The sequence below is a fragment of the Myodes glareolus genome, chromosome 7 (genome assembly GCF_982192425.1).
Source record: "Myodes glareolus chromosome 7, mMyoGla1.1, whole genome shotgun sequence".
Taxonomy (NCBI): Eukaryota; Metazoa; Chordata; class Mammalia; order Rodentia; family Cricetidae; genus Myodes; species Myodes glareolus.
The window spans coordinates 25405556-25417810 of NC_142032.1; the positions used below are offsets into that span (position 1 = coordinate 25405556).

Consider the following 12255-nt stretch of genomic DNA (forward strand, 5'->3'; position numbering starts at 1 on the left):
TGCCAGGGGATCAAACCCTCTCTGATGGCTTCCTTGGTTACCAGACACACACGGTACAAATACATACATGATGTGGAATAATAATTTAAGATGTGTTATGTTTGTTTATGCTTTAGAACATTTGTTTTAATGATGCAAAGATATTTGTTTAACTCTGTGAAGTTGTGATACTTTGCCTGTGTAAAACACATGATTGGTCTAATAAAGAGCTGAATGGCCAATAGCAAGACAGGATAAAAAATAGATGGAGTTTGAGAGAGAGAGAGAATAAATAGAAGGAGAAAACTGGGAAGAGGGAGGTCAAGGAATGAAAAAAGAAGTAGAAGAAAACTCCAGGGTCAGCCACCCAACTACCTAGTCAGTCACGGAATAAGAAAGAAAGTAAAATCACAGAAGTAAAATAATGATAAAATCCCAGAGACAAAAGATAGACAGAATAATTCAAAATAAGAAAAGCCAGCTAGAGTGGGTGGTGATTGTTCATGCCTTTAATTCCAGCACTCAGGAGGCAGAGACAGGCAGATAGATCTGCATGAGATCAAGGCCAGCTTGATCTACTAAGTGAGTTTCAGGACAGGCTCCAAAGCTACAGGGAAAAAAACAAACCAAAACAAAAAACTGGCTAGAAACAATCCAAGCTAAGGCCAGGCATTCATAAGTAAGAAAAAGCCTCTGTGTATTTATTTGGGAACTGGGTAATGGGCCCTTCAAAGAGCCCAAGAGTAAAAGCCAACAACACATACATGCAAGTAAAACACTCATACACTGTCTTGGGGTTTCTATTGCTTTGGTAAAACACCATGACCAAAACAAGCTGAGGAGGAAAGGGTTTATTTGGCTTACACTTCCACATCATATTCCATCATTGAAGAAAGCCAGGACAGGAACTCAACAAGGACACGAACCTGATGCAAAAGCCATGGAGGGGTACTGCTTACTGTCTTGCTCTTTGTGACTTTATTTTTCTGTTTTCTTATTGAACTAAGGACCGTCAGCCTCGAGGTGACACCACCTACAATGGTCTGGGTCCTCCCCTCATAAACCACTAATTAAGAAACTGTTCCATAACCTTGCCTGCAACCTGATCTTATGAGGGCATTTTCTCAATCAAGGTTTGCTCTCAGATGACTATAGCTTGTGTCAAGTCGCCGTAAAACTAGCCAACATATACACATAAAATAGAAATGAATAAATTATTTTTTAATTTTTTATTTTATGTACATTGGTGTGAATATTTCAGAAAGTATCAGTAACTCCCTGGAACTGGCGTTACAGACAATTGTGAGGTGCCATGTGGGTGCTGGGAATTGAACCTGGGTCCTCCAGAAGAGCAGCCAGTGCTATTAACTGCTGAGCCATCTCTTCAGCCCATATAAATTGTTTTTTTAGAGCGACCTTAGGGACTGGAGAGATGATCCAGTTGTTAAGAGCACTTTCTACTCTTGCTGAGGATCAAGGTTTAGTTCCCAACATCCACACTGGGCAATTCACAACCACTGTAACTCAAGCTCCAGGAGATCTCACACCGTCTTCTGGCCTGCAAGGGCACTAGACACATATAGTGCCCATAAATACATGGACAAAATAGTCATTCACATAAAATACTTTTTAAAAATCAACGTTAAGGGCTGGAGAGATGGCTCAGCAGTTAAGAGCACTGGCTGCTCTTCCAGAGGTCCTGAGTTCAATTCCCAGCAACCACATGGTGGCTCACAACCATCTGTAATGAGATCTGGCGCCCTCTTCTGGCATGTGGGCATACATGGAGGCAGAATGTTGCATACATAATAAATAAATAAATCTTTAAAAAAATTTAAAAAAAAATAAATAAATAAAAATCAACGTTAAGATATGCACTTCGTGTTTTCCTACTCCTGTCATATTTGCAAATGGTGTTTGCCTTGAACACCACCAAAATTAAAAACGTTTCTGCACCTCAGAACATTACCAACAATGGAACATTCTTTTTTGTTTTTTCAAGACAGGGTTTCTCTGTAGCTTTGGATCCTGTCCTGGAACTAGCTCTTGTAGACCAGGCTGGCCTCAAACTCACAGAGATCTGCCTGCCTCTGCCTCCTGAGCGTTGGGATTAAAGGCGTGCACCACCACTGCCCAGTGAAACATTCTATCACATGGAATGGAAGAGAATATTTACATATCACATATCTTATAAAATATTTTGATACACAGATAGAAAAAGACACCCAACTTCTCAACAACATCAACAAAATGACTAAAATATAAGCAAAGGACTTACTCAAGAATCATTAGAGAAATGCAAATCAAAACCACAATGAAATACTAATACACACCCATACAACAGAAATGAAAAAAGTATTGGCAAAGATAACAGAGAAATTAGGACATGTGTGCCCTGCTAATGGGAATGTAACATGATGCATCCACTGTGGAAAGTAGTGTGAACGTCCTCAAAAAATTATAAAGGGGGCTGGAGAAATGGTGCAGGTGTTAAGAGCACTGGCTGCTCTTCCAGAGGACCTGGGTCCAGTTCCCAGCACCCACATGGCAGCTCACAAATGTCTGAAATTCCAGTTCCAGGGGACTCGATACCCATGGCAAAAACATCAATGCACATAAAAAATAAAAATAAATTTGAAAAAAATTGGGCTGGAGAAATGGCTCAGTGGTTAAGAGCTGTGCCTGCTCTTTCAAAGGTCCTGAGTTCAATTCCCAGCAACCGTATGGTGGCTCACAGCCATCTGTAATGAGTCTTGGTACCCTCTTCTGGCCTGCACTGTATACATAATAAATAAATAAATAAATAAATAAATAAATAAATAAATAAATATTTTTTAAAAAAATTTGAAAAAAATTATAAAGGAAACTTTGTGGGGGAATATTATTTTAAAGTGTGTGATTTTGTTTATGCTGCATTTGGTTAATTTTGAAGCTGTGATTCTTTGCCTTTCTAAAATACCTGATGGTCTAATAATAAAGAGCTGAATGGCCAATAGCAAGGCAGGAGAAAGGATAGGCAGGGCTGGCAGGCAGAGAGAATAAACAGAAACGAGGAAGAAGAGGAGCAAGAGAACAAGGAGAAGAGGACATCAGGGGCCAGCTACTCAGCTACACGGCAAGCCACAGATAAAGAAGTAAAGAAAGGTATATAGAAATAGAGAAAGATAAAAATAAAATTTAAGAAAAACTGTCAAGAAGCAAGCCAAATTAAGATCAGACATTCGTAAGTAAGAATAAGCCTCTGTGTGTGATTTATTTGGGAGCTGGATGGCAGGCCCCCAAAAAAGCCAAAACAGTAAAACATCACACAACAGAACCTCATAATTAAAAGCAGAAACTTGGTCAGATATTTGTAAGCCATTGTTATAGAAGCATTATTGATAACAGCTGAAAGCTATAAGCATTTATGTATCTACCAACAGATGAATGAATAAGCAAAATGTGTCATATAAATACAATGGCATTTTTAATATTTATTTATTATGTATACATAATTCTTTTTTAATATTTATTTATTTATTATGTATACAATATTCTGTCTGTATGCCTGCAGGCCAGAAGAGGGCACCAGACCTCATTACAGATGGCTGTGAGCCACCATGTGGTTGCTGGGAATTGAACTCAGAACCTTTGGAAGAGCAGACAGTGCTCTTAACCACTGAGCCATCTCTTCAGCCCTCAATGGCATATTATTTAACCTTGTAAATGAAAGGAATCTAGAGACATGCTACAATATGACTGAATCTGAGGGATATCATCTTCGATGGAGTAAGCCTGTTCTAAAAGAATAAATGCCATACGATTTTACTTTATAGTAGATGGTTATATTCATAGAGTCAGGAAATAGAATTATGGTTGTCAGGGAATGGGGAAGGAGAAGAATGGGGAGTTATTGTTTAATGGAGACAAACTTTTACTATTTATTTTTATTGTTTTTATTTAGTGTCTGTTTGTCTGTGTGAGTATGCTATGTATGTGGACACAAGGGGAGGCCAGAAGAGGTTGCTGGATGCCCTAAAGATGGGGTAACAAGTGGTTGTTAAAGTACCTGATGTGGGTGCCAAGAGATAAACGCTGGAAGAACAGTGAGAACTCTTAGCCTCTGAGGCATCAATGCCTCCAACCCCAGAGAGACAAACTTTTATTTGGACAAGTGAAGAAAATTCTGGAGATGGATGTGGCGATGTCTTCACCAGCATGGATGTTCTCACTGCTGCTGAACTATATACTTTTAAATGGCTAAGACGGTAATTATTGATTTTCCTGTTATAAAGACTTCCCATCCATTCTCCGCATCTCTTACTCCCAGGGTTGACATTTCCCTTCAGTGCCCTTCTTCGTACAGTAGTCAGTGTGCAGTCTCCTTTGTGGGCCGGGGGTGGGGGTGGGGGGTGGGAGCTTGTCTCTGGGCCGGCGAGGGAGGGGGGACAGAAGTGGAATTGACTCTTTTCAGAGCCCTTGGGAAGGCTGGCCGTTGACAGAGGCATGGCGGATGTGAGGGCAGCCACTGAGTTTTTCTCCTAGTCGTCTTCCCTGCTAGGTTATTTTTCCGTACTCTCCTGGATGCCTGGAACTGCGCAGCTCATGAGGTCAGGACAGGACAAGCAGCAGACCCCCAAAGGAGGGGCACGGGGAGACCCCAGGGTGGCTTCTGGGATAGGACACAGCCCTACCTTTGACTCTCCTGCTGAGGAGTTTGCTCTCCTGCCTTGGCACTGGTTCCCCTCAGTCCCAGGAGACAGAGCCTCTTCTTGAGATTCTTGGAACCAATAGGCTTTGTGCTGCAAGACCTCTGAGTACTGGGGAGCTGCTACCTGGCAAAGCCCTCACCTTGGCCAAGCTCAGCTCATTGCCAAGTTACCAGGAGACTGTGCTGTGGGATCTGTGATTGGGGGGGGGGGGAGTTGAGGCTTTACAACTAAGATGCTTATGCCTATTGAGGGGTATGGATGCCTCTCCACTTGGCCACCCAGAGCTAAGGTACAGGGGCCAGGGCCAGGCCTGATCCAACACCTCCAACCCATGCCATCAGATGTTAGGATGGACTGCAGCAAGCTGGGTACTGCTGGACTGGAGACAGGTTTCTAGAAAGGACTCAAAAGCTCCATCCCACCCTCTCCGATCCTGCATCCTCGTTCGTCTAAAAAGGCAGCTAGAATGCAGTTGGGAAGAGAGGGAGGAAGATCAGGCCTAGGAAGGAAGCAGTGAGATGAGATGGCGGAATGACGTTAACAGAGGAGAGTAATGAAGCCCCTGTGCTCACATGTGAAACTCAAATGCTCAAGAACATACTCTGGGAGAGCTTTTGTCTCTCAGGCTGACCTGAGCTTCACTGTGTGGCCCAGTTCAGCCCTGCGTGTCTGATTCTCCTGTCTCAGCATTTAGGGTGTTGGAATTACAGGCAGGAGCCACCAGGCTATTCGTGTTCGGCTTCACTTACCATGGTTTTGAACTTATCTTTCCTTTTCTGACTTAGACAGCACATCTGTGTGCCCTTTCTTTTCTTCTTGAAGCAGTGCCTCTGACAGGGACGCTCAGTCTGTGGATCTACCTCATTAGTTAGATAAGCCTAATGTAATTAGACAACAAAGCCACAAGATGTCACTCTTTAGCTGAAAAAAATCTATTCAAAATGTTATTCAGATCTTGATAACAGAGCTACAGGAAAAAAAAAGTCTGTGACCGCTTTTGGTGTTTTTCCTGTGAGAATTTTTTTTTTTTCTGAGAGAAATTTAGAAAGGATTTTCATCTGTAAAATCCATTAATTATCTACTGGTAATTACAAAACTTTTGTTAGCATATTCCTGTTTTAATGTTATTAGTGTTTCTTAATGCTGCAGCTGTAGATACCAATTTGTTTTTATTAACAATTTAACTAGTATACTTAATACCAAAATTAGATTAGGAAATAAATATATTTCAGTATTGAGGTGTAAACACAGTGCCTTGGACACACTAAGCAAGTCTTGACTAGTGAGCAACATCCCCATAACCTGTAGGGATAAGTGCTTTAACAAAACAAAGTAAAAAAATGCTTTCTTTTATTATTAGTGTGTGGATGGGAGGGGCAGGTGTCACTGTGCCTGCATGAGATTGCAGGGCAATTTTTGTGGAGTCAGTTTTCGTTTTCCTGCCTTTACATGGGTCTCGCCAGCCCCTTGGCAATGAATTCTTAAAAGAGAGAGAGACAGAGAGAAAAGAGGTCACATATATTATGGGGTGAAAAGGGGTAAATACAAAATCCCAAACTTTAAAAATAACTTTGCTTAAAATACAAGGTCACATTCAGATACACAGTGAACTCAAGCCAGGATTGGGTATGCGAGACCCTATTTCAAAAGGGAGGGGGCTAGGGGCCGGAGAAATGGCTCAGTGGTTAAGAGCACTGACTGCTCTTCTAGAGGACCCAGGTTCAATTCCCAGCACCCACATGGCAGCTCACAACTGTCTGAAAATCCAGTTCCAGGGGATCTGACACCTTCATACCAATGCACATAAAATAAAGATAAATAAATCATAAATTTAAAAAAAAGGGAGGGGGCTAAAGAGATGTCTCAGCAAGTAAAGGGTCATGCTGCCAAGCCTCATCATCAGAGTCTGAGCCTTCAGTCCTTGAGCCCCACAGGGCGGGAGGAGAGGATAGGCTTCTGAAACTTGTCTTCTGACCTCCACAAGTGTGCTGTAGCATTTGAGCACATATACAGCAAACAAATAAATAATAAATGTAAAACTCTTTCACCTTATACAGTTTATCACACACACACACACACACACACACACACACACACAAACACTTGTAAGTTAAAAAAAAAAACACACACACAGCAAATTAACCAGACCCAAAGTCTATCCCTCCACTACAGGTTAATACTTAGAAATTACACTATTTTAGTTTCTATTACTTTCTGACTACGAAGAAAATAGCTCTCTTTTAGAACCTGTAAGTTTTGAAAGAGATTTAGAACTAATTTGTCATACCCTCAAATAGTTAAAAACTAAAATACCTATCCCTAGATGCACTGATAAAAATATACAACTGAGTGATATGAAAAACCAAAAATAATGAGGCCTTCAAGATGACTCAGGAGGTAAAGGAGCTTGCCGCCGTACCCCACAAACTGAGTTGGATCCCTGAGACTCCCGAGATAGAGAGAGAGAGAGAAGAGAACTGGTTTCTGCAGGCTTTTCTCTGACGTACCCACGTGCGTACACGCACACACGCACGCATGCACACACACAATACATTTAATGTAAAAAGAGAAAGGAAACTGTGCAAATAGTCAAATAATATCTGGTTCTGAACAATTTTGTTTCCTTTTATCTTTTTTAATCTTAAAACTTGGGTCTTCATGTCTAACATTTATTCTTCAGATAAATAAGTAAAAGTTACAAAATAAAAGAAAGACTTGTGAACATTTGCGTTATTTTCAGCGATGGAAGCAAAATATAGCATTTATGTTTCACATCACACGGCTGTTTCTACCATACTTCTGTGGTGTGTGGGTCTGCACGAGGGTGTTTCTTCTGTCTGTATTTGTGGTGTGGGAAACCCAGTGTGAGAGAAATCTGGGAGGGGCATAGAGAGGGAGGCCCCTTCTGTCCCATTGATAACAGGTTCATTCAGAGACCCCTTTAAAACAGACTAATCCCTTATGCAGTCATTCGCTCTACTCTAATAGGGCCCCTTCACCTCCTCTAGAATTCGGTAAGCTAAAAGTGCATGTGTCCTGAAATGATTAACCTGAAATGATTTTGTAGACACTTTGGCGGGGGAGGGGGGTTCCTATCACAATAAACGTTTCAAAAACGATTTCTTAAACAGTAAGTTGTTCTCCTAGGACAACTCTTTAGAGGGGCTCCCTGCAGCTAACTGAGAACATTGGTTTCCAGAAAGTACGGTCAGGGAATTTGGCTGGTTCCTGTGCCCAGGGTGAGGGTTGCATGGGACTCATCCGTAGCCTTCATCCGCAGATCCGAGGATGCTCCTCGCCGCGTGCTGCCTGCATTGAAGCCACAGGGACCCTCAGAAGAGTGGGATGGCCACCGCGAGCAGGAGTCCTCCGAGACCGCGAGCGTTGCTCTCTCCGCTGAGGCTGCTGTTGTTGCTGCTGTTGCTGAAATGCTGTCTCCTCGCGGCCGCCCGGAAGGACAAGGGGGCGGCTGGTAGGGAGGCGGGCCCATTCTCGGGCCCCACGGGCGGTTCCTCGGGTCGCTTCGTGAGCCCAGAGAAGCACGCGTGCAGCTGGCAGCTCTTGGTGCCGGCCCCGGGGACACTGACGGGCGGCGAGCTGGTCCTGAGTTGCAAGGCCCCAGGCGGGGCTCGCCTGCACTGCGCCTACCGCGGGCATCCGGAGCGCTGCGCGACCTCGGGCGCCCGGCGCTCGCACTACTGGAAGCGGCTGCTGGGCGCACTGCGCAGGAGACCACGACCCTGCCTAGACCCCGAGCCGTTGCCACCGCGTCTGTGCGCCCGCAAGAAGGTAGGCTCCGAGCTACAACCGCCCGCGCGCCCCACCCTGTCCGCGCGTTCCGTCGAGCAGACACGGGCCAGAGCGCGGAGCCGGGCTCGGCAGCGACAGCAGGTGTTGTCCCCGAGCTCGCCGCCGTCCGGGGAGAAGCCTTCGAGGGCGAAGACCAGAGTGGGCCGGAGGAAGGTGGGCTCGGACCCGGTCCCAGAGCCTCCCGCGGTGGTCGGGCTCCAGCCAGACGGACTGGATCAGAATGCCCAACTCACTGAGACCTACTGCACCGAGAAGTGGCACTCCCTCTGCAACTTCTTTGTCAATTTCTGGAATGGCTGATGCTGCGGTCCTCGAGGGGGGCACCAGGGCCAGGTGCTGCAGAGCAGTGGGCAGTGCAGCCGCAGGCGGGAGGCTCGGGGCGTCTTAGACAGTGGGAACAGGGACGGCGAGTAGGCAGGAGTCCAGATTCCAAAATAGGGTACGGGTCAGGGTGGGGAGAATCTGAGACAGCAGAGGAAGAAACGTTCTTGAAACATCTCAATTTTGATTTAAGAGCAGAAGCAATAGTGGAAACGGATAGGTTTTTATTACGTTTGCAAAAACTGTAGACTAGGGAGAGAAGCTGAGAATAGGGGGAATGAAGTCACTAAAGAGGTGCGAATCTCTCCTGTGAAGTAGGAGACGATGTATATTAACACATTATTATTAAAATGTAATTGTAAGAACCTGAGCCAGGTTGAATTGTTCAAAGTCTTCTTGGTTATTCAGCTGACTGATTAGTTTTTCTCCCCACCCCCTTTTCTGGATTGTTATGAACTCTGGGTGTGACAACATCACATTTTCTATGTGGATTGAAGCCTTATGGGTACAAAATAAATCCAGGAATGGATTATTAGGACAATTGCTTTTCAGTTCCTTTAACATTGCTTCTTTGAAACTGAATTTTGAGACTACCTAAAATCAGTGAGTTCAGTGCTCTCTAGATTTCCAAATACAAACAAAAATCCCCAACTCTTTACTTTTTATCGCTCTTTTGAAACTCAGATAAAATGTAGACATGTAGACATGTATCTCAGTTGTTTGGACCCTTATCGCCTGTGTAACTAAATTAATTTTTTTCTTTTTTAATATGATGTAATGATCGTCTTTAATAAAAATACTCAAAGAGTTATAAAACGATGGAAATTCTGTTTTGTCATTTAATTCTAAATATACCTTTATTAAATCCCACATCTCTGTGTGTGTGTGTGTGTGTGTGTGTGTGTGTGTGTGTTTGAGACTGTCATTTTCTCAAGACCTTGATGCCTCAGACATTCAAGTTCTGGGTTTATAGGCACTCCACCATGACCAACTTGAATTAAGTTCTTAAACACAATGTGAATCGTTGTGAAAAGAAACAAAAATGTGTATAAAGCAAGGGCCACTAATAGGCAGCTTCTCATTGTTCTGCTTGAACTTCCCAGGGCATTCTCTCTCTCTCTCTCTCTCTCTCTCCCTCTCTCTCTCTCTCTCTCTCTCTCTCTCACACACACACACACACACACACACACACACACACACCTCTCATTCCCTGCTAGTTTCTCTCCTGAACTGTTTCCTTCTCCTCTTCCTTTCCTCTTTCCTCCAATTTGGATTAATTGTCAACACTTTAAGATGAAATAATTTTATATAAAACCCCAAAGTTTTGGTTTCTTGAAACAAAAGCAGATCTGTTGACACCAGGCCTGTCTTCCCACATGGTAACAGACTCGCTGACTGTCAGCTGCCTCTGTTTGGATTAGGTGTGTTTTCTAGAGTTCTTGCTTATTCCAAAACATCAATCAATTTTATTAATATGGTGTGTGTGTGTAATTGGGGATTGAGCCTAGGGCCTTGTGCATATTAGGCAAGCGCTTGATCACTGAGCTATATCCAAGCTGGGCTTTTGGTGTCTTTGTATGTGTGTTTGTCTGTGAGTGTGTACATATGGCAGTCAAGGGGCAACTTGCGTGCCGGAGTTAGTTCTCACCTTCCACTGTGTGGGTCCTGGGGATTGAGCTCAGAGTGTCAGCCTTGACTGGAGGCTCCTATACCAACTGAGGCATCTTGCTGAGCCCCTAAACTTGTTTTTAAATTTTAGTTTGAAACAGGGTTATACTCTGTAACCACATGAACCCTGAAATCTTCCTGACCTAGCTCCCAAATAGCTGGGATGAAAGGCATGTCCCACCACGCCCAGTTATCTTTTATTAGCTTATATACCAGCCTGAGTTCGATGCCAATGCAAGATCCACTCCCCAGGTATAATATGTTTCTGTTGACCCCTTCTATTTTTACTCTCTCCCTTTAAAAATATCAGTAAGGGCAACAAATTCCCGACTTTCCCTTTTTTGATCTGCCTCTGGGAACTAGGAGCTATTTTGTGCTCCTCTTGTGTGTTTTCTGAATTTACACAATTGTCAAAGCATGCACATTGAACAACATGTTTGGGTAGGCTTATGTGATCTCATGTTGAGTAACACTGATCCTTAGATTAAAATTCATCCTGGTCAAGGAAAGGAAACTCAATGTCTCTGGAGACCATTCTGCAGAAGTATGACCCAATGTACGAGGTATCTGAAAAAAACGAGCAAACGGCATGCTTCACGAGAAAGAAGGGATGGAAAGGCACACGGCTAGGACCGTGCTTCCAGCTCTCTGTGAAAGAGGACTGCCAATCCCCCTGATGGACTGACAAACTTCTTTCTAAAAAAGAGGAAAAGGTCACGCTCTGTGTGTCCAAGCAAGCAGGCAGCCGGCATCCCTGCTCCCTTACTCTCGGAGAAGAGCTGTGCCAGGATTCTGCCTAGGGAACACAGGAGAGGGACAGGAGTCAGCTACTCTCAGTGGGGCCGGCAGGGACCAGATTCTCCCATCTGTCTTTTGAATGACATTGGCTAAGTCTGAGGGTCTCCAGGGCTGTATAGAGATTGGGTTTGGTTAAGTCTGGGACTTGAAAGCCATTGCCTTGAGAAATTTATACACATAGTCTCTACAGAGATAACAACGTGCATATCAAGATGTATAACATGTAGAGTACATGATGTAATCCAAGAAAGCTGTGGACTTCAAAGAGCTGGAGAAAGGCACCTGAGATGTCCAGGGAAAGAGAGAAAAACCTCTGTGTCTGGGACAAAGGTTTGGAAGAGTGTGCTAGAAAGACAAGACTGCGGCTGGGAGAGGACTGAATCGAAATCTCTATGGTAACGAGGAGGATGGTTCTGGGAGACCTGAGTGTTTCCCCACAGGGGCACCATCCAGGGTGGAGGGAGAGTTGCCAGGGCACACTAACACTTACGGTCAGTGCTGAGGTCGGAAGGTATCAAAGAGGAAGGCACTGGCCGCTGTCTACGGGAGAAAGAGAGGTTATCATAGACATAAAGCCACCTAGTTCTGGTTCTGTGTTCAAAATTATTTGGCATTCAGGAGGCAAAGGCAGGCAGAGCTCTATAAGTTCAAGGTTAGCATGGTTTATATAGTTACTTCTGGGCCAGTCTACGTGGTAGACTCTGTCAAGAAAGAAAGAAAGAAAGAAAGAAAGAAAGAAAGAAAGAAAGAAAGAAAGGAAGGAAGGAAGGAAGGAAGGAAGGAAGGAAGGAAGGAAGGAAGGAAGGAAGGAAGAAAGAAAGAAAGAGGGCTGGAGAGATGGCTCAGTGGTTAAGAGCACTGCCTGCCCTTCCAAAGGTCCTGAGTTCAATTCCCGGCAACCACATGGTGGCTCACAACCATCTGTAATGAGGTCTGGTGCCCTCTTCTGGCCTGCAGACATTCACACAGAATATTGTATACATAATAA

The 12255-nt window shown here is 44.0% G+C and overlaps 1 protein-coding gene across 1 annotated transcript; it reads left to right on the forward strand.

The window, feature by feature from the left end:
- The first annotated feature begins 7839 nt into the window (after positions 1-7839).
- On the forward strand, positions 7840-9618 carry Fgfbp3 (fibroblast growth factor binding protein 3). Its single transcript, XM_048438688.3, has one exon. The coding sequence runs from the start codon at positions 8016-8018 to the stop codon at positions 8778-8780; it is 765 nt and encodes a 254-aa protein (XP_048294645.2). The 5' UTR covers positions 7840-8015; the 3' UTR covers positions 8781-9618.
- Positions 9619-12255: the final 2637 nt, after the last annotated feature.

What these genes read in the sequence shown, in the direction of transcription:
- Fgfbp3 (XM_048438688.3), top strand. Translation starts at nt 8,016, where the DNA reads ATGGCCACCGCGAGCAGGAGTCCTCCGAGACCGCGAGCGTTGCTCTCT.